The sequence below is a fragment of the Chinchilla lanigera genome, unplaced genomic scaffold, assembly GCF_000276665.1.
Source record: "Chinchilla lanigera isolate Chin_1 unplaced genomic scaffold, ChiLan1.0 scaffold00160, whole genome shotgun sequence".
NCBI lineage: Eukaryota > Metazoa > Chordata > Mammalia > Rodentia > Chinchillidae > Chinchilla > Chinchilla lanigera.
Genome location: NW_004955561.1, coordinates 933,072 through 960,966, shown reverse-complemented (window position 1 = coordinate 960,966; position 27,895 = coordinate 933,072). Strand labels below are relative to the sequence as shown.

Sequence of the window (27,895 nt, the reverse complement as noted above, 5' to 3'; positions counted from 1 at the left end):
GTATGCTAAATTCTTCACCAGTATATTTTGTGTGGTCTTTACATAAAACATGAACATTGCCGGGCATGGTGGTGCATGCCTGTAATGCCAGCACTCAGGAGACTGAAGCAGGAGAGGAGCGTTGCGAGTTTGAGGCCAGTCTGGGCTACAAAGTGAACTCAAGGCCAGTCTGAACTGCACAGCGAGACCTTGTCTCAAAAAAAAAAAAAAAAAAAAAAGACACACACAAAAAACCATGAAATTATTTTTACCTCTAGTGTGGGGTTTGAATATAGCGCTTCTCAGATGTTAGGCAAGTGCAATATACTGAGCTCCAGCTATATCTCTAGCCCTTGAGGGACACATACAGGAAATTTAATCTGGCAATGGAATACAGGGTGATTGGTTGGGATAGCAAAATTTGTATGTAGAGACCATTTAATGAGCGCCACCCCCCGCCCCACAGGGTCTTCACATGGAGTTATATTCCCAGCCCTTTTTGAGATAGCCCCACTGAGTTGCTCTGTGCCACTGAGCCATATTAAAGAAATGTGGTACAGGTAATGGTCGTCATAATAGAAAATTAAAATATTTTAAACATACCAAATAGCAGTCTGAGAAAAGAGCCATATGTCAAATCCATGCCCTCACCCCTAGTGTATTTGGTTCCCCTTGAATGCTGTCATAGCTCTTCTCATAATTGATATTAATGGTGTAATTTATTCTTAAACTTTAGGTTACTCCTTGAGGGCAGCACAGTGCTTGTTTATGGCTGTATCCCTGATGCCTCAGCACAGTGAGGTCTGTAGTCAAAACTGCTGGGGTTTTTTAAAGGGGGATCATGTCTTGCTATGTAGTTTGGGCTGTCCTTGAACTCTCCATGATCCTTCTGCCTCTGCCTCCTGAGTGCTGTGATGACAGGAGTATGCCAGCATGCCCACTTGGTATTTGCATAATACTAAGGTAACATGACTTTTTAAGTTCATTCTCAAATGTATGCAGAGGATATATAATGTGTGATAACACTGGCACTGATGTTAATGAATGATGCTACATAGTCTCGAATTTTCTAAGGTGGCAGGTAGCTTTAGGTATGAATGTGTTCTTAGAAATTAACTCACCTTTTAGATAGTCTTTGCTACCTGGATGTCATGCAGTTATTCTAAATATCTTGCAGTTTTCCTTGTGCTTAAGCATAAATGAAAGTAGTACATTTTATTGTCTTATATAATAATGTGTTAATATTTTTCTCAAATTTCCAGACATTAAAAGTACAACACTGTAGAGTTTTAAAACTTTATTTTAAAATAAATGTAAGAAAAAAAAAATAAATAAATAAATGTAAGAATAGTTTATTGGCTTGAAAAACAAAAGCTATTTTTTGTTTAAGCCACAGCTTACATCATCTTTAAGAATGCTTTACATGATTGACCTGGAAGAACTGAACAAAGATAACTAACAAGTTTTGTTTGGATTTAGAGATACTTCAGAATAGCATGCCTTATGCAATAGAGTATTTTGAATAGTGTCAGTGCCACCTATGTTGTGAAATCATTTTGAAACCAATCATTTTTTTTTAAAAAAAAGATACTGAATATTTTAAATGCAGATGTGTTATGCTCCTTAAAGAAAGAAAAAAAGAGGTTTCAAACTAGAAATGAAAAACTACATATTTTAAAGGGTAAATCACTGCATTGTATTGGTGGGAGAAAGGCAGATGATAGCTGAGAAACTAAAAAGCCATACAGATCATATTGCTGAAATGTATGTCAGACAAAAGCAAGAAAGAGTTCCTCTTTGAATATTAGAGCAACTCATCAAGTTGAAGATTTGTGTACAGGCATGAAATCCAGTGTATTACACCTTACAAATCGATAAATATACAAAAAAACATGGCTGTACCCATTACTATACTGTTGCTTGTATTTGCTGGGCATCAACTAATCAAAGATACTCTATGTAAATGCTTGACAATAAACACATGTCCTGAAATTGCCAAAATGTGGAATGACTTTTTAATCTTACGATGCACCCTGAACAATTATATGTTGACATTTGTACTGATGGTGAAAAAGCAATAGTGGGTAAAAATGTAGGCACCTTATACAAATTAAAGAAGCAGCACAAACTATCATTTTTCATTGCCACACATTTGTAGTATAAACTGCAAGAAAAGGCCAGTTTCATGTAAGAATGGTCTTCTGAAAACATGAAAATTATTTTGTTAAATGTGGATCCCTGAGTACTTGCTTTTTAATGTGATGAGAAGTTTGTATATAGTACTTAGGGTAATGGCTAAGATACAAATAATAGAGTTGCTAACAGAATTAACTTTTCTCAGAGCACCACTTTTATGATACATTTGCCGGGTATGGTACATACCTGCATTTAGGGGGCTAAGGCAGGAGGATGGCCACAAATTGGAGGTTTGCCTGAGCTACACAGTGAAACCACCTCAACCAAAACAAAAAAAAAAGTTGGCCTAGCATAATGCGCACACATGGTAAACATTCAGATGCCTGGATAATAGGATAATAATGGGCATGCTGGGACTGGAAGATTTTTGTGGAGAAAATCACATATTTTAGGTACATTAGAACTGAAGACTTGAGAAAAACTAAAATATCATTAACTTTTCTAGTAAGAATTCCTTTAGCATAAATCTATCACTGAGCAGCTTATAACTTCACTGATTAGCAAACATGTTAGCATGGTGACATGGTAAGCCTGTTACAAAGAATGATAGTTTTTCAAACTACACACCATGCAGACTGGTGTTTGTTCGGAATTTAAAAAGTACTAAAGTCTAGTAATTACACTGGCTAGAATTTTCACACTTTGACCATTCTACCACTTACCTTCACATAAAACATCTTGGAAAAGGCTACCCTGAGGATGGATATTTCCATTCTTTGCCTATTAAGCACTCACAGGATTTACTGTACATTAGGTACTTCACAGACATTTCACAATATTTTTATTAGTCTTCAGACTGTGTTTTGGTCCTTGCAGTGGACACCTGAGCCATTAGCAAGTTGGGGCCTACAGTTCTGGCAAAGTTTTCTGAAAGCCTATTACCATTTTAAAAGAATGTAATGAATCCTTCCCTTTTTAACTATTCTAGTGCAGTGTTATCCAGAGCTAACTCTTCTCGTTAGATTTGTAAAATTTTTCCTAGGTAACTCCTCTCATTAGACTTGTAAAATTTTTCCTAGTTTTCAGCATCTTTGCCCTCCAAAATACTGACTCATTCCCAGTAACAGATTCTCTTCCCTGTCTTTTCACATTCCTGTGACCCAGGCCACTTCATGGTTAATCAGTAACTCAACTGCAGGTCTTTTGAATCTTTCTCATACCCATTTCCTACTCTATTCACTGTCAGCACAAGATACTGGGAAGGAGATGCCTACTACCTATATGAAGCATCTTGAATCAGTCTGTGATGTTTTTATTGCAGTATTTAATAGAATTAAAGCTGTGATGACTGAAGCACAAAACTGATGTACTTCTGTACCAAAATCCATGTTAATATGTAGAAGCATTAGTTCACTTGTTTTGCAAATACTGAATGCCTACTGTGTGGTAAGTACAATGCCAGCGCAGTTGGTAGCCATGGTCCTTGTACTTTTGATTTTATAGACTGCTCACCAGCCCTTATTTAGTCTGAGGTTTAAATGGTTTCATGTGTCACAGGTGAAAAGTTGTTTTTGTACAACTCATAAATAATGCAGCTGTGAATGCTGATAAAAGTAAAAACATCCAACTTTAAAAATTAAAGTGAAAACACCAGTCTAGGTTATTAAAGTTTTATAAATGTCTTATATTCAGTTCATTCTTAAGTGTGGGGGGTAAATCTGAATGAAACCAGATTAGGATTGCTGATTATGCTGCCAATGTGTACTCTTTTTTTTTTTTGGTACCAGGAATTGAACTCAAAACCTTGCACTTGCCAGGTGGGCACTGTGCTGCTGAGCTATATCCCCAGCAATGTGAACTCTTAGAAGTACTGTTTCCTTTTATTCTGATGGAGACAAAAAGTGTGACTGGCGTACTATTATTAGCATGACACAGAAAACCTAAACAGTGCAGCCAAGAATCAACTCAATACTACAATGAATTCCACATAAAACCTCCACAACTTTCCCAGGGAAGCACCATTTTACAAAGACTAAATATTGAGGTTATTTCATTATATGAAGAAGGACTTGATACCACTGAAAAAGCAACTAAATGTGAACAATGAGCAGGCAGAAGTAACAAACTTACATGACTCCCAAATTAAGTTGCTTTTGTTTTGTTTTTGGTCTTTTTGAGACAGGGTTTCACTATGCAGTTGAGGCTGGCCTTGAACTCACTTTGTAGCCCAGGCTGGCCTCAAACTCATGGTGATCTTACTGACTCGGCCTCCCAAGTGTTGGGATTATAGGCATGTACCACCATACCTGGCCCAAATTAAGTTTTCATTCAAAGATTATCAGTGTTTTTCTCATCTTTTGCCAACAAAAAAAAGTTCTGACAGGTTCATGCTTGTATTTCAAAACACATGCCTTTATATACTGGAAGAAAAGTCTACTTGGCTTATTGGTTGCATACCTCATCTACCAATGTTTCTGCTATTCTTTACAAACAGAAATGTCCTGTATTAGTAACAGTATTTATAATCTCTTTCAAAAATCTTAGTCCTGTTTTAAATCTGTGTTAATCTGAATAAGAGATGCAAATTTTAATTTTTAAGGCAGATGTTAAGTTTTTCTGTAGACCTTGTAAAACTTCATCTTGTCATGGGGCAAAAACATCACAAAATAGTGCCTTATTTTTTGAGGGTGAGATAAAGAGAACTTCAGTTATAAAGAGCAAAGCTGCATAGGCAATGTGAAGTGGCCTAAGATCTTAGGACTATGTTCTCCGCTTTTTACATAGGTCAAGGTGCCTTTCCACTTGACACAACAGAAAACGCAATATAAAGCCTGGAAATAAAATGTTCTAAAACTACACCTCAGAGCATTTTAGTGAGCTTTATCACCAGTAAAGCATTTTAAAGAAATTATTCACATGGAGGATTAGGCAAGAGGACCACAAGTTGAAGTGTAGCCTCAGCAATTTAAGACACAGCATCAAAAATAAAAACAGAATAGAAAGGGCTGGGGGTGTACTCCAATGTGAAGGCCTTGGTTTTAATCCCCAGTACTGTAGAATAAAGGGATGGGGAAGATGGTTCAGTACCAAGGTCCTTCATTCAATCCCTAGTGGGTGGGTGGGTGGCAGATAAGCTAACTGCCAGCCACACCCTCAAAAGAATTCTACTGAAAGCCTCTGCTTTCTCAAACCTTTAAATTACATCACATTATAGTCATATCTTTTGCTACCCAAGGTGAAGAGCTTTGGGCCAGTTCAAATACTGCAGACTGCATTTCTGTTAATATTCTCTCAAAGCAAGATCTTCATGCTGACATTTCCAGTGTTGGGAAGTACAAAAACTACTAACCATCATTGTTTGTATTACCAAGGTGTCCCTCTTTGTCCATCTTGCTCTGAACAGTGAACAAAAGCTTGAGGTGTTCGTTTCAGAAGATAAACTGCAGCATGAAGACCCCCGATATTCACCCAGACTGTATGTACCTTTCGCCATACATGTCCCATTCCAGATAATGCCTGTGTACACACAAAAAAAGCAAAGAAACAGGCTGACAATCTGCTTATAAACAATCCGGGGATCTTAGCTTCCGGTTAGGAAATATGGGGAAAAGAAAACACCACCTACTAAAATGAGTACCTCCAAGTCTAAATAAAAAGATCCTGAAATTGCTACAGACAGATTTTGAGCTAATGTTCAGCACCTTAGCAAAGCACTTCTTGTCCTGGGTAAGAAGTACAGCTCGGCCTGTCCCAGGTCTACAGACACGGCTCATCTCCCGCAGGCAAGCTGGATAAAGATTCCAGTTTCTCTTTTTGGAGCCCATCCTATAAAACAAAGTCTGATAAGTCAACTACTGACTGTTGCAAAAGATAAATATCTAAGATTATATTAAATGAGAACAAACATTCATGCATCCCAAGGCACAAAAAAAAGCCAGAGCTTGGCCATTATATGAACAGAATAAGCTATGAGAATAAACTTCAGAATTTTGTCAAAATCAATTTTTTGACAACTATAGCTTGTATTAATGAGTATAATCAACCAATGCTTAGAAAACAATTTATCCTGAGAATCAGAATCAAGTCTTCCTCAGTGTTTTTATTTGTGCTATGATTACATAATTGAACTAGGAAGTGAATTACAGTTAATCACAAAAAGAACCTTCCTCCTGTAATGGTTGTAATCAAAATATAGTTAAAATATTCCTCAATTCTCAGAAGAAACAAAATGAATGAGTCTACCATGACTGTTAACAACTGTTCAGAAAAAGCCAAGCATGGTGGTAGCACCAAGAGGCTGAGACAACTTGAGACCAATCTGGGTTATGAAGTGAGTTCAAGGTCAGCATGAACTACACAGCAAGACACAAAACAGCAAACACTGTTCAGTAAAAAAAACAACAGTTCAACTGGGCATGGTAGTGCATGCCTGTAATCCCAGCACTTGGGATGCTGAGGCAGGAGCATTGCCCTGAGTTTGGTGCTAGCCTGGGCTACAGAGCAAGAACCTGTCTCAAAAAAAAACTCCAAACAAACCACAACCACAACAGTTCCACGAAGTCTGTTAAAAGGAACAAGATCTTTTTCTATGTACTGTTTTTTTTTAAACATACAAATAATATTTAGAAGGTAAGTACCAGAACAACAGGTTAAGGAAAACTTATTTAAAAAAAAAAAAAAAATGCATACCTTTTTCCAAATGGCATATCTGTTACAATGATATCCACAGAGCCAGTTCTCAGTGGAAGATTGCAGCTATCCCACTGAACAGCATCAATGGGCAAGCCCCAGCAGGATTTGCTGCAGGGACAAGGAAAAGGTGCTTGACATATTCTGAAATATGAAGTTTTTAAAAAAATTTTTCTCCAAAGGGACTGGTACAGCGAAGTACAATGCTATGAATCATAGTAAGAACATCACCAACTGATCAGAATCTTAAAAGTGACATGTAGGAAGGAACTTTATATTCATGAGATAAAACTAGTACAACGACTGAAATGGAAAAGCTACATATAAATTTAAAGAATGCGTTAGATTGATTTTCAAAAGATGTTCACATGCAGCGTGGCAGTGCACACTTGTATTCCCAGCACTTGGGAGGCTGAGGCAGGAGGATTGCTACAAGTTCGAAGCCAGCATAGTTGAGAAACTATCTAAAAAAAGATGTTGACATCTGTATCATACAGTTTAGGAAAACAAATTGAGAAAAATCATGCCTGTAACAACTGCAAGAGAACTTTCCAGTGTTTCAATGGAAAAAATCAGTGAAGGTAAGGGCACAAACAGTATTATAGACATAAAATAGGATCATGAGTACCAAGTATGAAAAACATGAATATTTAAAGTAAACATTAAAAAAAAAAAGCAACTGATTTACAAACGTAAGCCTCACAGTATTAAAGAGATGGTTGTTTCTGGATCCGCTAAGGCCAACTGTGGATCAAATGACTTCCTGTGCTGTGTATTCAGTATGTGGTGCATCTGTACAACTCAACAAATCTGTTGACCACTACCAGGATGTTGAGCCTGACATATGCCTATAATCCCAGCACTCAGGAGACTGAGGCAGGAGAATCACCGAGTTCAAGGCCAGTCTGTTCCCAACCCCCCCGCCCCCGTACCGGAAATCGAACTCATAACCTGGTGCTTGCCAGGCAGGTGCTGTGCCACTGAGCTAAATCCCCAGCCCTCAAGGCCAGTCTGAACTACACAATGAGACTCTGTATCAAAAAAAAAGAAAAGAAAAAAACCAGAAAAGAATAAAGGACTACTCAGGAAACCGGAGATGTGGGCTTATGATGGAGCTTCTGATAAGAAATGTACACTAAGCCACAATACTTAGTGTACGGTTGTCCCCAAAGACTCGCAGAGAGAGGCTAACACAAGTGTCCTCAAATAGAATTTGTAGTGGGCTAGCACTTGAGACACTACAATATGTAAGTCAAAAGGATGGACAACACATATACCCAGGCACTGATGGATTTCCAAAATGTAGTATCAAAGGCCTATGGTATAGAAAGACAGCCCTTTTCAGGAACCAACCAGGCTTGTACCTTAATGCTGGGTTTCATAGCTTTATGAGAAATAATTTAACTCCATGGGAGAGGATGATTTAAGACCCTTTGCATATTTTGCCTGGAAAAGGGAAGACTGATATTTGTGTACTTTATTGGGGGGAGGGTAGCCTTAAAATAGCTCCTGTTTTTTTTTTTCTTTTTGAGACAGGGTCTCACTCTGTAATTTAGGCTGACCTTGAACTTACTATGTAGTCCAGCTAACTTCTAACTCATGGTAATGTTCCTGCTTTAGCCTCCTGAGTACTGGGATGTACTGTGCCACCATGCCTGGCCAAATAGCTAATTTTGATCATCATGTGAAACAAAGATTTCTTTTCTTTATGAAGTGGGAGAATAAAAATAAATCTGTGAAAGGTACAAGGAGAGTTTTTATTTCTGAAAGAAAGGGTTAGCCAGGCATAGTGGCACACAACAGCAATCCCAGCATTTTGGGAGGGCATGTCCTGCCTGGGCAATTTATTAAGACCTTGTCTCAAAGTAAACAATAAAAACACCCAGAGATGCTGGCTGTGGTGGTGCATGCCTGAAATCCCAGCACACAGGAGGCTGAGGCAGGAGGACGACTGTGAGTTTGAGCCCAGCCTGGGCTACAGAGTGAGTTCGAGGCCATCCTGAATTATATAGTGAGATCTTGTTTCAAAAAGAAAATTTCTAAAACAAAACACCTGGGGATGGAACTCAGTAGAAAAGTTGTGGGTTTGATCCCCGGTACCACCAAAAAAAAAGGCACTCTACTAATGCAACACAAAATAGCCTACAGAAGTAGAGCAAATAGAGATACACTCTTATACGACATTCAGCAATCATGGGAATAGATTTCAGGTCTCTTTCAACTCAGATTCTTTTAAGTGTGAAATAATGGAAACAGACTAAACAAATTGAAGCATTTCTATATATATATAATGGAATATTATGCAGTTATAAGAAATACTGTAAAAACACAGAAAGGGCTTAAAAATTTATAAAATCAGAATAAACCTACCCCAGTATTAATCAATCTAATCAATAAAATTGATTTATACAATAGTCCTTCACAATTTTGAGGAAAAGATATGAATAAGGAAAGAAAGAGAAAGAGCCAAGTGTGGTGGTATATGCCTGTTGGTAGGGCTGAGGCATAAGGATCACAAACCTAGGCAATTTGGTGACTTAGTGAAACCTTATCTCAAAATGAAAAATTAAAAAAAGACTGGGGCAGGAGATGGGGGAGAAGGGGATAGGGATGTAGCTCAGTGTACTGGGTTCAATCCTCAATACCGCAAAAATGGAAAGGAAAAATGAAAGCAGAAAAAGTCACCATAGCATGAGGAAATTTAAGTATTTTAAAAATATAAATTATTTTCGATAAATTGAAAAAAATGTTTTTTGTCTTATTTTTTTTTGACAGGGTCTTGCTATGCAGTTCAGGCTGGCCTTGAGCTCACTTTGTAGCCCAGGCTGGTCTCAAACTTGCAACAATCCTCCTGCCTCAGCCTCCTGAGTGCTGGGATTACAGGCGTGCGCCACAATGCCTGGCTAATAAATTTAAAATTTAAAGAAGTCTCACACTACCTTCCTCTTGGCTATAATGTCACAATACACTGAGGTTATTAACATAGAATCAATATGAAAAGTGATTCCCTAAGTCTAAAATAAGATATAAAAGATTTTAAATTTTACCCTTCTTTAACTTGGCTCTTAGTCAATAAAGATGAGATGTTATTAGCTGCTCTTTTTACAGCCAGTGGACTATTATCACCAGCAATATGGTAACAGTTAGACCATTCAGTAGCCCCCTAAAAGACAAGAGAATATATTAGAAACACAAATAACAAGCTACAGAAAATTGAGAAAGTTATTTCAGTCAGTTGTAAGATAATCAATCCAGTGCTCTGTTCGAAAGTGACAAAACAATATAGTGTTGTCAACTTTGCAACTGCCTTTGTTGGAAATGCCTTCTCTGCCTGCTGGACTCCTGCCCATCTTTCAAAACCCAGCTTGACTGTCAACTTATGGGGGTTAAGAGATTCCTAGAGAGGTGTTGGACTGTGAGGGCATAGTTAAATGGGCTACTCAAAGATGGGGCCTAAATTACTTTAAGGATCACAGTAAGTAATACAACCACTGATGATTTCCTATCATCTTGTTTTGAAATTCTGTAACATTTTTATAGTTTTTGTGTTGTTTTGTTATTTTGTTTTTGTTCTTTTCTCTTTAAAATAATAATAATAATAAAAAAGGTGGGCCTAGCTGATGTGTATCAAGGGGGTGTGACTGTGGGACTATATCTGACCTTCCTATCTGGTATCTTCCCAAACTCTCTGCTTCCTGGCTGCCATAAAGCAAGCAGCTTTGCTAACCATGCATTTCCACCATGATGTTCTACTTCACCTCAGACCCACAGCAATGGAACCAGCCAACCATGGACTGAAACCTCTGCAATCATAAGCTAAATAAATCTTTAAGTTGTGGGTGTTGGGTATTTTGTTCCAGTATCTGAAAGGTGATTAATACACAGCTTGAACATCTATACCCTCCGTAACATCAACTTCAACTCTTCAAGCTGTCTTTCATCTGCCTCTTAAAAGTACTCTATACATACTTCTGCCACTGTACTTGTTCCAATTTTAATTATGTTCATACATGCTTGCCTCCCAACTAACCTAGGAACTCCTGCTGAACAACTCTGGTATTTTATTCAATCCCACACTTAACAGTGTCTAACATACAGAAGGTGTAACAGTCTCTGACTAAACATAGTTTAAAAAATTAACCAGCCAGACATGGTAGCTCATGCCTGTAATTCCAATATTCAGAAGGCTGTGGCAGGAGGATCGCCACTAGTTCAAGCCAGCCTGGGCTACACAGTGAGTCCAGGCCAGCCTAAATTACATAGCAAGACCCTGTCTAAAACAAAGCAAAACAAAAAACAAAACCAAGTAAAACTGACATAACTATACCTTTTTGGATTGTGAATTTATATAATCAGATCTGTTGGAATACCTGACCATCTCAAAATGAGAAGTCATTTCCTTTGTATGCCAGACTTCTGAATGATAAACTGCCATATCCCTGAAAGGATTTTGTAGTTTTATATCAAAATCTTGTAAGGAACAGAACATAAATACAAGGCTGTCACATTTCACTTATGAAATGAGGTGACATAGTACCATCGGCCTGAACAATGTTTTGTGCAAGTTAACCAAAAGTTTCTGACACGAAAGCAAAGAAAGGTTCTACTCTGCTTAGGGATGAGTAATGAACACCACCTTCAATACACCTCCCATCAATGAATACAACACTTCCTAACTTTTTACTTTGCCCAGACGAGAGGGTGATGACATATGCAGTCTATAATCCTGCAGGAACTATATAAAAGGGACATCAAAATTTGGCTGAGCAGAAATGGAGAAGGAAACCACATGTTTGACGTAAGTCTCTTCACAGGATTCTGACTTCCCAACATTCTTTTTAACACCTATTTAGATTTTCTGCCTCAAAAGGACATGGATTTATAGCATCTCCAAGTTTTAAAAGAAATAAATCTACATATATGTCCTGTTAATTTCTTTCACAATTTTATTCATTTTGACCATATAGCAGTTTAGGTTTTCTTATATTGGCGCCCTCAGGTCTCCTTTTGGTTTGGTTTTTTTTTTTTTTTTTTGGCTTTTTGACACAGGGTTTCACTATGCAGTCCAGGTTGGCCTCGAACTTGCAGAGATCCTCCTGCCTCAACCACCTGAGTGCTGGGGTTACAAGTGTGTGCCACCATGCCCAGCTGTCTGCTTTTACATAGAAACAGCTCAAACTTTTTTTGTAAAAGGTATCTTTGGACTGGGTTTGGCAGTGCATGCCTGTAATCCCAGCACTCAGAAAGCTGACGCAGGAGGATCCTGCAAGTTCGAGGCCAGCCTGAACTACATAGCAAGACCCTGTCTCAAAAATAAAAAAAAAAAATAAAACAAAACAAGCCAAAATTATTGCCAGGCATGGTGGCACCTACCTGTAATCCCAGCACTCAGGAGGCTGAGGCAGGAGGACCATCATGAGTTCAAGGCCAACCTGAGTTACAAGGTGAGTTCAAGGCCAGCCTGAACTACATAGCAAGACCCTGTCTCAAAAAAAAAAAAAACAAAAAAAAACGGAATCTTTTTTATTCTGTTCTTTAGCTCTGTTGTTTATTTCTTGACATCCAGTGGCCTTATCTGATGTTTGACAGACATATCACAGTTTGGTGTTAGAGAAGAGCACTGCTTTATCCCACAGTTGTCTTTAACTACAACTGGGTTTTCTCTGTTTGGGTATCTGTAGGTAAAGTGACTTCTGTCACTAGCAGAATGTAACAGTCATGTAAACTATAGTTTCCTTCTTGGATTTTGAACTTCCAGATCGCAGATGTCATTTTCTAATTACAGTCTGGATTTTTTTTCTTCCTGGGTTGCTATGGACTTGCTCATTTGTCCAGTTTCTGCCTACATACAGAATCTGTGGGATCTCCCTACAGCTTTTTCCCACTAGCTTTTTGTATACCATATTGAAGAACCTGTTATGTTTCATCTAAATTTAAGTGATTTTACTGAGTTCTTTCTTCTAAGTAATTTCTATATGCACACATACTAATTCACTAAAATTCTATTACTAAATATTCTCTACTTAGAAAATATCCTTCCATTTCTTGCTTTGCTTTATGCAGGTTTTATGAGTCCTTTCAATATCATAGTAATTTTGAACACTACTGAACAGCACTTGGTATACAGCCTTATCAACTTTTTAAAAAATCTAAATAACACTTACGTTTTCCTTTTTTTATAGTGTTGGGATTGTTCAGGGCCTTGCACAAGGTAGTCAAGTGCTCTATCACTGACTATACCTTCAGTGATTCTTCCCTTTTAAATATATTCCCTCCCCCTAGGAACCTAAACACATTAAAAACTTTCTCATGGCTGGGGATTTAGCTCAGTGGCACAATGCCTGCCTGGCAAGCGCAAGGTCATGTGTTCAATTCCTGGTACTGGAAAAAAAGTTTAAAAAAAAAAAGATTAAAAAAAAAAAAACAAAACTTTCTCATTATACAAAGATAAAAAGCCACCTTCCTTCAGTTTATGCTTCTGCCTTCAATTAGCCTTTCCTGTTCAGTTTAATGGTTTACCTAATACAGAAAACAGACTTACCAGTTTATAATCTTCATCCTCACTTTTTTTTTTTTGGTCTTTTTGAGACAGGGTCTCGATATGCAGTTCTGGAATGGCCTTGACCTCACTTTGTAGTCCAGGCTGGTCTCAAACTTGCAGTGATCCTCCTGCCTCAGCTTCCTGTGTGCTGGGATTACAGGCATGTGCCACCACATCTGGTTCACCTTCCTCTTAATCAGATGAGTAATCACTATCTAGTCCTATCACACTTGGCCATTTGAAATACATGATTATATTCTTTGCACCAAAGTAGTAACTTTACTATTGTAATTCTTTTAAAACTCTTGGGTCCGCTGACTTAATCTTGATGGTTTCCTTATGTCTAATTTGTCCATTAGGTCTAGATCAGTGTGACTCTAGCTACAAGCTTATTTAAAAACTAATATAAGCTGGATGTGGTAGCATGAGCATGTAATCCCAGCACTTGATTACAGGATTGCCTGAGTTCAAGGCTAGCTTGGGCTACATAGTGAGTTCAATGCCAGCCTGAACTACATAGCCAGGCTCTGTCTCAAAAACACAAAACAGAAACTAATGGAAAGGTATTACCTCTATTGGTATTGCCCCTGTTCCACACATTGGGTCAACTATTATATCAGTAGGTTGAGGTGCACAGAGCCTGGAGAAAAAAACCCAAAAAACAGTCAATATATATGTCATCCAAAAGCTAAGGCTTCCATAATGATGATTCCTAAAGCTATAAGTTCAAGGATTTATCAAACTAGCATGAAAGAACACCTGTCTACAGTCATCTTAAAAATAAATCTGTAATTACATGTTGGCTCTACGACTTAGCACTTGGAAAGAAAAATTTTTATTACATATATATATATACACACACACACACACACACACATAACCTGAAATCTCATTTTACTTCCAGACCTTTGACAATATGCATGTGTGTACACATGCTAGCATACATGCACATACACACACATTTTTAAAAAGTGTTGATTTATATATAAACCTGTATGATAACATTAAAAAACTCAAACAGGGCCAAGGCTATAGCTCAGTGGCACAAGTGCCTGCCTGGCAAATGCAAAGTCCTGAGTTCATTTTCTAGTACCAAAAATAAAAAATTTTTAAAACATAATAAAAAATAAAAATTAAAATAAAAAAACTCAAACATGTCTCAGGTAAAATATGTACCAAAATAAGTTCATTGGCAATTAGACATTCAATACTCCTTTTCTTTTCTTTTTTTTTTTTTTGTGAGACAGGATTTTGGCTTTGTGTTACCAGCTGGTCTTAAACTCACTACATAGGTCAGGCACTCATGTCATATTCCTGCCTCCACCTCCCCAGTCCTGGGATTACAGGTGTGTCCCAACAAACATGGCTTATTTAATTTTTAAAGATAAACTCAATATAAAATAATTCTTTACTAGGCTGGGTATGGTGGCACACACATGTAATCCTACCACTCAGGAGACTGAGGCAGGGTGTATCACTGTTCGTTCAAGGCCAGTCTGGGCTACAAAGTGAATGCAAGGCTAATATGAACTACATAGTGAGACCATCTCAAAAAGAAAAAAAAAATCTTTACTTTGAGCATTTAATATTTTACATACATGAATTTAAGCTCCTTCCATGCATCCTTCATTAAATACTCTTTAATGATCTTCTTAAGTTTCTACTATTATTATTTTATAGGTAAAGTGAAATATTATCTGTCCAGGGACCAAAACTCTAGTAAGGAACAAAGTTGGGATTATAACTGATGGCTTATGTGTCACTTCTTCAATGAAGCATCCCATCCTGAGGGTACTAGTTTTCTCTTTCCTTCTCTTGTCCTAATCTCTTCATACTCCATTAAAGTACTTAGCACATACATGGTAATTATCTCCCTCACAAGACAGATTCTTGGGTGTAGCTCAACTTCCTTGTTCCTGCCCCTCAACACACAACAGACTACTTGGCAACTGCCTTGTGGTAGTAAGCAACCCTGTATTCCTAGCCATGGCTGATAGGGCAGCAAGGTGGACATGTGATGGAAACTACGGCACACAAATCCTCTCTTTAGGGAATTTGGAATAAAGAGATAAAAGTCCTATGAAGTACAAGCTGACTGTTCAAAACTAGAAACATATAAATTTAGTTGAGGACAGCCATGTACACAGATGAACAAAGATGCCCACAGGCTCTCAGAAAAGAGTCACTGCCTAGCTTTCTGGTGATTTTCCAAGACCTGGTTTCTGGTCTTCTTGAAACACGGGGGATTCTGCAAGACTGCTTACTGCCCAACCTAAGCATAATCATGACTTTTTTATCCTAAACTAGTTAGGTTACTAATATTTGTACCCAAAATAAATCTCTCTGTATCCCTGGCTCCTGTAATAACTCCTGATGGTAGATAGTAAATGTCTGAATGAAGACTTGAAGCTCTTAAGGAGCCCAGTTTTTTTATTACTTGGTTTGAATATGGTCCAACTGTCTTGAACTATGACTCCACAGATGAGCAGGATAAAAGATAAACCAAAGATTGGAAAGAAAGAAAATAAAATCATTTAACTACCACAACAGGCCAGGCACTGCATATAAGTTATTTTGTACTTATTTATGCATTTAATTCTTACTAATAATCCTTTAAGTCCCACACCAAACCCCATTTTGCAGTGTCAGAATCAGAAGCCTGAGAAGATACACTTGCCCAGGAGGCAGAAAGAAACCCTCTATAAAAGAGGGAAAGGCAGAGGAGATGGAAAGCTAGGTCTTATACTCTGAAAAGTAGAACATTTCCACAATGATTCCTAGGCTGCTGTAACATTTAAAAATATGAATAAAAGTTTTCTATGCTAATTTACATATTATACTCACTTTGAAAACATCTGCTTTCACCTGCTTCACTTCACAAAAATGAAGCACAGCAAAATCTGTTCTCTCCCAATATATAGTCTATCTATCTTTCCTAAACAGAAATGTGACTACTCCATTCAAGAAGTCTATGAAACTATCATTCTCATTTTAAAATCAAGAAAACAGGGGCTGGGGATTTAGCTCAGCGGCCAAGTGCCTGCCTGGTAAGTGCAAGGTCGTGAGTTCGGTTCCTGGTACCGGAGAAAAACCAAATAAATAAATAAATAAATAAATAAATAAAATCAAGAAAACAGAAAAACTGGTTACGTATTTTCAGAACCACAAGGAATCATTCAATATAGGAAAAAGAATCCTATTACTTTTTAAAAGTCTTAGTTTTTTAAAAATTAAGTTTATTGGTACAATTTTAATATACATATTGATCACAATCACCATAGGAAAAATCCTACTTTTTATCCACTCAATTCCAACAGAATATCATACCAAAGAGAGGAAAAAAAAATTAGTGTTTGGAAGAGAAAATCCAAAGCAAGGTGCTACTTTAATCTGGAGCAAAATACCCATTCTTTCACCTGAGCATCCCATAAGCAAGAGTTGATCTAAGAGTTGTAGGTCCAAAATGTGTAATATTTCTACGGTGAAGACTCTCCTCAGTCAGTGCAATGCCCACAACCATTTCATTATCATGGATATTCAAGAGAACCTATGATAAAGTTAAACAAGACAGAAGAAAATAGCTTCAGGATTGTTCACACTGCATTTATTACTAAGATTTTTAATTTGAGGCTTTACAAATAAGCTTTTCTGGCTGAGGTATACTTTGCACATAGGCACACAAATCTTAACTGTATGAGTTCTTACTTAAACTAAAACTATGTAACCACTACCCAAACAATGATATACATAGAGTATTTCCAGCATCCTGAGGCTCCCTTGTCTCTTTCCTGCTCAGTATTCACTAAAGGTTAATCACTAATTTGACTGCTACCACTATAAACTAGTCATGTCATTTTCTTAAACTTCATATAAATAAAATGATATACAATTTTGTTTAAAGTGTGTTATTTTTTTATCAACTATACAGTATTCTGGCTAACAACCTGATTTTCCTCCAGATTTTATAACATAAGCATATTTGAAGGTTTATGGTTTTTTAGAAAAAATTTAAACATAGAAGTGCTACAAGACCACTGGCACACTTCCTAATTACGTGCTTCAACCAGATTAACCAGCTGTTAACACTGTACCACATTTGCGTTATCACCTGTTGTTTCATACTTTTGTGTTTTTTTAAACTAGACCAACTTGAACCATAGTATCTGTGATACAATGGCTTTTTTGGATTGAATTATAGTTTACCTAAATAAAAATAAAATGTTCCCCAATCTCCTAAAATTTCTTCATCATGATCTTACCAATAGTAGATACAGCTGTGACATTCCCACATGCAAGGCACTGTTCTATACATTATGCTCATGACCCCACCCAGTCATCAGCTCTGAGCTGGGCAGCATGGTTTCCTGTATGGGTAAGGAAACTGAGGCAGAAGGGCAACTCACTTGCCCAGTCATACAGCATCTAGGTTGGATGTATATGTACACTTTCAGCTTATAAAATTCATCCAGCTTGGCTCAAGAACCTGATTTCTGAGCCACCTTGCTGTCACTTTTCTAGTTAGTTGGGCCAGGGATATTGTTCAGCAGCACAGCACCTGCTTGACAAGCTCAAGGTCCTTGCTTCCTGGTACCCACAAAAACAACAACAACAACAACAAAAAACCTTTTCTGGTTAGTGTCCATTCATTTTTATATGACAGTTGTATGAGGTAGAAAAAAGTGGGAACTGTTCTCCTGATCCAATATGCCAAAAAAAAAAAAAAAAAAATCCATTCATTTTTATATGACAGTTGTATGAGGTAGAAAAAAGTGGGAACTGTTCTCCTGATCCAATATGCCAAAAAAAAAAAAAAAAAAGGTACAAAGAGACAGACCGAAACTTGCCCCAGAATGAAGTGTCCTAAAAGCAAGAGAAATTGACTTCTTGGTAACAATGACAGTCGCTAGAGGCCCTTCCAACACTCAGACTTAATGACTTAGGTTACTACTGCCAATCAATCACCTAGGCAGTGAGAAGGACTAGAAGCATGCTAAAAGTATTTGTGTGTGGGAATTAAGCTAATATTAGCACAAAAAAAAAAAAAAAAAAAGCTAATATTAGCACAAATGTCTGATCTGAGGTTGAGGTTTAAAAATCCACTTCACCTTTTTTAGTACCAAAACTATAAATAAGACATATAAATTGTTTTAATTCTGGATGAATTTTATAAGCTGAAAGTGTACATATACAGAAGAAAAAGTACTAAGTTATAAATCAGAAAACTTGTGTCTTAGTAGCTCTCATCTACTAAGTGCTCAGCATACGCCATGGTCCTCCAACAAATATGTACCTTAAATGTATTATTTTGCCAAGGGTGGTGGCACATGTCTGTAACCCCTGTACTCTGAGAAGATGAGCACAAAGATAGAAAGTTAGAGCTCAGTTTGGGTAACTTGTCAGCTTTGCAAAACCCTGTCTTAAAATAAAAAAAAATAGGGCTGAAGCTAGGCGTGGTGGCAGACACCGGTAATCCCAGCACTTGAGGCATGCCAGCCTGGGGTACATAGGTGGTTCAAGACCACACTGAACTGAATAGCGAGAGCCGTCTCAAAATACAAAAACACTGAGGATAAAAAAGTATTCTCATTTTCAGTACAACCTTAAAGGTATGTATGGATGTACTGGTTCCACTTGAAAGAGGCCAAGAGACAGTCATGTCCACTGTTACGTAAAATTGGATCCAGATCTATCAGCCTCCATACCCAATGTTCTTTATCTCATGCTACTAGCCCTACTGTCCCAGTTTAACTGTCCCTGATACTGCGTTAGTCTGAAAATTCGCCATATCTATGACAGCCTCCTTATCTATGACATGCACTCACCTCAACATCAAAGTTAGTCATGTCAGCCTTCCACTTGAAATGATCTTGAACAGCACCCCCAAAATCTCTTGCAGCCTCATTTGAGGTAAAGCAATGTTTTTCTCCTGCCCTGTTGCATGTGACTCTAAACTTTAACACCTGAGGCTCAGTTTCTTCTTTGGAATGTTCATCAGTCTCATTTTTGGAAGATGCCAGGTCATCACCTACTAACGTTGATATTTCCTCTTTGATGGCTGGATTTTCATAATAGTCTAGGATACGTGAATCTAAAGCATTGTCGATAAATCCTCTATTGTCTCTCTCATCTAATTTGTCTCCTTGTCCGTTCACAATTTTCTCTTTACTTGAATTCAGATTTATCTTTTTGCGCTTTGTTTTTTTTTTCTTGAAACAAGTGTTAACTTCCCATACTTTTAAAGGATCTGACCATGGGAGTTTTCTGGCCAAGTCTTCAAAATCTTTCAGAGCTTCTTCCTATAAAATACAGAAAATGAAACCCATTCATTTCTCACTATTTATTTTATTTTATTTTTTTCAGAGTCTCACTATTTACTTCAGGCTGGCCTCAAACTTGCAGGGATCCTTTTGCCTTTAGCCACCTGCGTGCTGAGATTACAGTTAGGTGCCACCACTCCAGAGTTCATTTCTCTCTTGTCAAACAAATTACTTTGCTTACAGAGTACACTGGTCATTTTGTTGAAGGTGGGAAGGGGGCATAAGGCAAAAGAGTAGGAGAAAAGAACTGCCTTCAGTTAATGAAATTAAGATTTCAATGATAAATTAAGATATATACCTTAAACCAATAAAGAGTAATATAAGAGCTGGGCAGGATGGCACATGCTTGTGATCCTAGCACTTGCACTCAGGAGGCTGAGCAGTAAGATCACTGTGAGTTCGAGGCCAACCTCGGCGATACAGTGAGTCTCTATCTTAAAAAAAATAAATAAAACAAAACTTAAGTGATAAAAACTATAAATAATTTCTCTTCCTCGTCCCCTGCCCCCCAAGTACTAATGATTAAACCAGAGGGCCTCTGGTTTTTTTGTTTGTTTTCTTTTTCTTCCAATACCAGGAATCGAACTCACGATCTTGCACTTGCCAGGCAGGCACTGTGCTGCTGAGCTAAATTCCCCAGCCCCCGACCTAGGGCTTCTGTACACAGGTGCATCCCCAGACATTTTTATAGTTTGAGACAAGGTCTTGCTAGGTTGCTTAGGCTAGGCTTCAACTTCAGACCTTTCTGCCTCAGCCTCCCGAAGTGCTGTGATTATAAAGCATATACCTGTACCACCATGCCCAGCTTAAGTTAAAATTTAAACTGTGAGGGGCAAAGACGTGCATATCTGAAACAAAGAATGAAGCACCTCTACAAAGCAGGTAGCAAAGATAGGTGTGGTGGTGCGCACCTATAATCCCAGCACTCAGGAGGCTGAGGCAGAAGGATCACCATTAGTTCAAGGTTAGCCTGGACTATATAGCAAGACTCTGTCTCAAAGAAAAAAAAATGCAGGTAGCAAATAAACTTTACTTGGAACACATGCATGTGGTAAAAGAAGCATCCCTGGACCTTCTTTGTATCAAGCAACAGCAGGGGAGAGAAATGGAAGTTGAATAAGAATTTCACAAACATGCCACATTTGCCTGAAGTAGTCTATTGTTTTTGTTTGTTTGTTTTGTTTTTGTCTTTTTGAGACAGGGTCTCACGATGCAGTTCAGGCTGGCCTTGAGCTCACTTTGTAGCCCAGGTTGGCCTCGAACTCGCAATGATCCTCCTGCCTCAGACTCCCAAGTGCTGGGATTACAGGCATATGCCACTACGCCTGGCTGGAAGTAGTCTATTGTTGAGGTAGGGTGAGGAAATATATAGGAAATATCCATTGGAATCCCCTGGAAATCAGTTCCCGGAGCCCATGCAGATACCAAAATCTGTAAATGTTTCAGTTCCTTATACAAAAGACCTAGTATTTGCATACAACCCACACATCCTCCCATACACTTTAAATCAGCTCTAGATTACTTCTAATACCTGATGCAATGTAAATAGTAGTTACTACATATTGTCTGGGGAAATAATGACAATAAAAAATCCCTGGGCAGATTAATAAAGACTTTCAAAAATTTTTAATCTACAACTGATTGAACCCAAATGAATACAAAGGACAACTGTGCTCTGCTTTGTGACTAATGCTCAAGCTGCTGATCCCTTTCACCTAGGGAGAACTAAAGGTTAAAAGAACTCATTCAATGGAACAGGAATTATACCACGATAAAGCTATGAAAGGAAGAAGAAAAGAGAGAAAGAGAGAGAGGAAGGAAGGAAGGAAACGAATGGATGGAAGGAAATGAACAGACGGAAGGAAACGAATAGACTCATTTACTCACACTCATGTGTCAGTCAGGGAGAGTTCCTGCTGACCTGGTGTACACCTGTGGCTTCTCTACCTGAAGAACCTTTCATACAAAGCAGTTCCAAAAGGAACTCCCTCATTAAAAGATGAGCAATTATCAAAAATTACCTGCACAAGACTTACATGAAAGTAGTAACAGGAAAAAAGAACACACAAATAGGGAACAAAAGACAAAAAGCAGCAATCTTTAGAAAACATGCGACAAAACAATGAAAAACTGATTAAACACAATGACATAAAAAATATAGAGTTGTCAGGCATGGCGGTGCACGCCTGTAATCCCAGCACTCGGGAGGTTGAGGCAGGAGGAGGATGGCTGCAAGTTCAAGGCCAGCTTGGGCTACACAGTGAATTCAAGACCAGCCTGAACAACACAGCAAGACATTGTCTCAAAAACAGCAACAACAACAAAAAACAAAAATAAGAGGAAACACATATATAAATATGAGCTCAAAGCAGAGATACAAAACCAGAAAATGAGGTGAGCCCCAGAAAGAGATGGAACGGGAACCTGTCAAGTTCAAACAAAATATGGAATAAAAAAATGAAACCAACGCAGACCACAGTGAAAACAGCACATAAAAGACTTTTTCCAAAAGCACAACAAAGAATGTGGAGAAAAGCAAAGCCAAATAACAATGAGCAAAAAGGTAAAAAGGATCAGAGAGAGGGCCAGGGATTTAGCTCAGTGGTGCAGCGCCTGCCTGGCTAGCATAAGGTCCTAAGTTTGATTCCCAGAACCAAAAAAAAGGATCAGAGAGAAATAATAAGCATGAAAAAATAGTCAAACTGTGCAGAGTGGTGCACATCTGTAATCCCCCCACTCTGGGATGCTGAGGCAGAGGATTACAAGTTTAAGTCTAGCCTGGGCAAGTTGGCAATGTATTGAGACCCTATATCAAAATAGAAATAAAAAATTTAAAAAGGGCTGGGAATGTAGCTCTAGCTTCAATCCCCAGTCATACACCCCGCCACACACACAGAAAAGGTAAAAAGAGATCCCACATATGTATAACCAGTTTCCATACATGGATCTAAAATAATTTTTAAAATTCTTTTTCAAGTAACTCAAGAAAATTTTCCAGAAATGTAAGTGGACTGACATGTCTTGAAAAGGAATTATCAACAATGAGAAATTTTACCAAGCTGATTAGATTTCAAAGATTTTTTAAAAATCATTTGCTCATCACGCAAAAATATCAAGAAAGCAACAAAATGGGGAAAAATAGGATGAATTCAGTATTCCACGACATCTAATGATAGAAGAGAATGAACACTGAAAAATTCTTGAAAGAGGAAAGCAATTCCAAATTCTGCACCCAATCCATTAACCAAATACAAAGGTAAAAGACAATCATACCCAACTCAAGAAAATTAAAACAAGTCATAAATAAAAAACTTGATGGTCAACAGACTGAAGGCTGAGGCAAATGTTTAAAAAAATAAGGGTTTTTAAAAACCTAGAGCATGTTGCAATTTAAGTTCACAAAATCATGAGATTAACAAGTTTTCATGGTCAGACACAGACGTTTCCTTTTCATAAATCAAAATTATTGTAAGTCTTCCTGTTCTTCTGGGACTTTAGCCAAAAACCTTTTCTGTAGTTACTTACAAGGAAATACTGAAAAGCTAGCTCAAGTAGAATCATTCCATGATCAAATTTACTTCTAGAGAGCCAAGTGGCCCAGAATACAAATTTTAAAATGTCAAAAATGCAAGAATTTAAGGATATATTATAAATGCATATAAATTAAAGAATTTAAGATGGAAAGTTTTCTTTTAAATATTTGTTAATATTTATTTATATACTGTACAGAATTATCAAAATTTCAAAGTTTAGCAGCAAAAACTTAAAATAGATTGCCCGTTATCTATTAGTTTCACAGGTATGATTCAATTGGCAAGGGCTATCATGAAAAGGATATAATACTAGTGTTGAAACTTACATTCACAGCTAATAAAATTTTTATCTATTTTCAGTAATTAGTCTTTTCAGGTCTGGTCTTATTTTTTTCTAGGCTGTGGGTTCATATCACTTTGACTGTTTTTGTTTTATTTGATGGTACTGAGAACTGAACCAAAGGCCTTGGGCATGCTAAGCAAGCACTCTACCACTGAGCTACATATCAGCCCGTTTTTTATGTTACTTTGGAATGGGGTCTCACTAAGTTGCCCAGGCTGGCCTTACCTGGATAGCTGGTATTACGTGTGAGCCACCAGGCCCTGAAGTTTGACTGGTTTTTGAATAATGATTTGAAATGTCAAGCTGATGGAAATAAAGACTAGAGAATTAGCTAGTATATCATATTGTTTTAAGAAAGATTTCTAAGATAGGCAGAAAAATTTTTATGCATTTCACTCTGGAAACCTAAGAAAAAAATCCCTAAAGCTTTATTGCAATCTATTTTCAGCATTCCACTTGAGTGGCAGTTCAGTATTTAGGACTAAAATGTTAAAAACACACTGGAGAGAAAACTGTTGTCCTAACAATTGTAGGTATTTAAATATTACTTTGGCTTTATTTATTTATTTTTAAAAATTTTTATCTTTGACACAGGGTCTTGCTATGCAATTCAGGCTGGCTTTGAACTCACAACAATCCTCCTACCTCAGCCTCCTGAGTGCTGGGAATACAGGCATGTGCCACCACACCCACTGGCTTTATTTTAAAAATGAAGTTAGAGAAGTAGGCTCAAGGCAGAATAGTAATGAAGCATTACGTATAAATGACACAAACTATCACTTGTTTAGTTCACATTCTAGAAGCAATTCTATTTTGGAAATATTTCTATGTATTAACCAAGCTAATCTAAGGTTTCTATCTTTTGTAAGCAAGTCAAACAGTATCCTTATAAACTTCAATATTTTCCAATATTAATTATTTTTTTCTCATTTTTTTTGAGGCAGGATCTCACTATGTTGTTCAGGCTGTTCTTGAACTCACTGTGCACCCAGGCTGGCCTTGAACTTGAAGCAAACCTGTCTCAGCCTCTCAAGCACTGGGATTACAAGTGTGAATGACCACACCTAGTCCTTTCCAATACTCAATTTTAAAAGCAACTTTTGGAACGGACTGTCAGAAAATTCCTGATTTTACTATAAAAGGCTGTCAGAATTTAAGATATAAGTGGTAGTATAACTCAATAGTATAGCATGTGCTTACAATATTTAAGGCTCTGGGGTTTGATCCCCAGCACTGCTGTAACAGTAACACAAAATGACAGGCAGATTGTGAGAAGAAATAACTTCTCTAGGGAAGATGGCTAAAAATCAGCTATCATGTTTGGATTAGCTCACCTTTGTTTTTTTGAACTGGAAGTCTTTAAACTCCTCAACAACCACAAATAAGTTATCAACTGATCTCAGACAATGAACCTGTAAAGAAAGAAAAATGTTAGAAACAGATTTGTGAAAACACTTCTGAATGACAGAAGCTATCAATGATTAAATATTTAAAAATTTATGTACAATAGTTTAAAAGCATCTATTGTCTATATTTGTTATTTTTAAAGTTTCCATCTCCTTTTCTTCCATCTTTTTAGTTCCCCAGCAGATGCTTTTCCCTAGAGAAAGATGAGGACACAATGAAGGACAGGAGCCTGAAGTATTATATGGACAATATGGGTTTGAGAAAGGGGAAAATGAAGACAATCAAGCGGGTCTTTATTGTATTTTCCTCATGGCTCTCTATGGTACACTGTATATCACTAAGAGCTGAGAGAGATAGTGGCTAAGAACATGAGTTTGAACTCCTGCTTGTGATGATGAGCTGAGTGATTGTAGATAAATCACTTATTCTTCCTGAGCTTAATGATTAATGAGGATAACAACAGTGTCTATATTCATGAAGCTGCTCAAGGTATTAACTAAAATGTTTGATGCGACATAACTGTTTACCATTTCATCTCACAAATATTTCCTGGATGCCTACTATATGCTAAAAACTAAAAGTTCTGAATGTACAGATGAAAAACACCCAAACACAAGCTGGGTGTGGTGGTACACACCTGTAATCCCAGCACTCTGGAGGTTGAGGCAAAAGTATCCCTACAAATTTGAGGCTCAAAAGACAAACAGAAATATGAAACCTGGGCTACATATTGAGTTCAAGACCAGCTTGGATTATATAATGAGACTCTGTCTCAAAAAACAAACAGAAAAAACCCAGACACAATCCATGCCCATGTTTTGCTTATGTGATAACCTGATGTACCTTAGCTCTTGTTTTAGTGGGATGACAGTTTGCTAACCTTCCATCTCACCAGCACTAATTCCTAATTACTTCTGAGTAAGAATGTCTGACACAAATCAGAAGAAAAATTTATGCTTTTGTACTTTACCCAAATCTAAACTTTAGCTAGAGTCTGAAGTAAATAAAAGAAGTATAGCAGATACTCAGAATGTCTTCATAAATCACATAGGACTCTGGTGAATTCAATCACCAGGAAATGCTACATTTACTAATACAGCACACTAAGATAAACATATTTATAAAATACCTATAGAGAATATAGCATACTAAACATAGTCAAAAATCATGAGACAAAGATTCCAGAGGATTACCAGATCATAATATGACCAGTTTAGAAAACTATTTTAAATAGTGCTTCATTCAAACCTGTGCCAGACTTTCCACTGGAATGTCAAAATATATCTTGCCCCGGTCTTTGCTGATTTTGCATGATGACCCCAATTTCTCTCTGATTTCATCTGCAGCTGTTTGCTCAAAGCCAGTGGGGACAGTGGCTCCAATAGTGACATGAAGATGCTCAGACTCCTCTTTGGTGCCACTTTCTTCTGTCACTGGTACAGATCTCTGGTTCTCATGAAGGTTAACATCCAGGAGTTGGTTAGTAGCTTCTTGAATGTCAGACATTTTGGCAATGTTTCCAAGATCCCTAATAAAGTACACAAATGAAAAAGAAATAAAATCCAGATATTTTCACCTCATATTTCAATTATAATAAAATATTTCAATTATAATAAAAAATACTGTTTTGGAAGGCAGGGGCAAGGCAACACAACCATTATAACCATATTTAAGTGAGAATAGCACAGTTCCAAGCCAATGATTAAAACTCAGTAAGAAATCTGCCTTCCAGCTTGGTGTGGTGGCATCTGTAATCCCAGAACTCTGGGAAGCTGAGACAGGAGTATCATAAATTCACACCCAACCTGGGCAATTTAGTCACTTTGGGAGAACCTGTCTCTCAAAAATAATAAAGGAGGGGCTGGGGATTTAGCTCAGTCGCAAAGCGCCTGCCTGGCAAGCGCAACGTCGTGAGTTCGGTTCCCCGTACAGGAGGAAAAAAAAAAAAAAGGGGTAGGATACAGCTCCTCGCAAAGGCCTTCAGTTAAAAATAATAAAATCCATCTTTCTTCCTTTTATGAAGTATATTCATGAATTTTATTTTTTTGGTATTTTTTTTTGGTATTTTTTTTTTTCCAGTACCGGAAATTGAACTCACGACCTCACACTTGCCAGGCAGGCGCTGTGCCACTAAGCTAAATCCCCAGCCCCTATTCATGAATTTTAAAAAGGTTAACAACACTACCTAGTAACTACAAATATGGGCAAGCCTACCACATGCCTGAATCTGGGATCTAAGAATCGGCGTGAAGAGAGATCTCTGAAATGCCTCAAATAGTAAACCAACCTTCATGTATCTGAAGAGGGGTTTAATAGCTGTCACCAGATTTTCAAAAGGTTTGTGACTCAAAACAACTGAAGTAGTGGCTACACCATCCTTGTGCTGTGCCAGAGATAGGCGACAATGTTTAACATTACTAAGTAAGTTACCGCCCTTAACATGCTAACACTATGCAGGTGATTTCCGCCTTCTAAGGCAGACTGCGGAAGGACGTCCCGCCCAAGGTCACACAGCTTATCAGTGGCGCAGGCCGGAACGGAACTCACGTCTCTCTGCTCCCACTCGACGGGGTTAGCGGTCACAAGAACCTCAGGCAGCGGGGAAGGCCGGGGAGAGGCTGCGAGGTGGCTCCGCGGAGGAGCCAGACTGAAGTTCCACCCGACGCAGGACAAAGGCAGGCCCTTCCTCCCTCCCAGCAACACTCCGCCACTGCCGCCAACTGCCAGATTACCGCCGCCACCACAGACCCTTAGGGCTATAGCACCTCGAGATCCCCGAGTTCTCAGACCACGACGCCGAAGCCGCTCGTCGCTGCCGGAAGCGGAAGTAAGGCCGCGGGGTCACGGCAGCTACGTGCTAGAGGCCGCGCGAGACAAGGTTGTAGGAAAGAGCGTGCGCAGAAGGCTGATGAGGGGCAGCGTGTGGCTGGGTGCTCTGCGCCATGAGCTA

The 27,895-nt window shown here is 38.0% G+C and overlaps 2 protein-coding genes across 3 annotated transcripts in view; one reads left to right on the top strand and one right to left on the bottom strand.

The window, feature by feature from the left end:
* Positions 1–27,895, top strand: part of LOC102022432 — an 89,196-nt gene that overhangs the window by 8,636 nt on the left and 52,665 nt on the right. The gene's annotated exons all lie outside the window — the stretch shown is intronic.
* Thumpd3 (THUMP domain containing 3) lies at positions 4,510–27,799 on the bottom strand. 2 transcript variants are annotated; one of them, XM_005413005.2, is made up of 10 exons: positions 27,711–27,799; positions 26,194–26,473; positions 24,873–24,950; positions 19,168–19,641; positions 16,762–16,892; positions 13,916–13,985; positions 9,852–9,967; positions 6,805–6,915; positions 5,817–5,940; positions 4,510–5,631 (listed from the first exon to the last, which is right to left on the bottom strand). In XM_005413005.2, exons 2-10 carry the CDS (start codon positions 26,449–26,451, stop codon positions 5,479–5,481), a joined length of 1,515 nt encoding a protein of 504 aa, XP_005413062.1. In that variant the 5' UTR covers positions 26,452–26,473; positions 27,711–27,799; the 3' UTR covers positions 4,510–5,478. The 2 variants fall into 2 exon arrangements, with proteins under 2 accessions (XP_005413062.1, XP_005413061.1); XM_005413004.2 differs by having other exon boundaries at positions 27,493–27,794.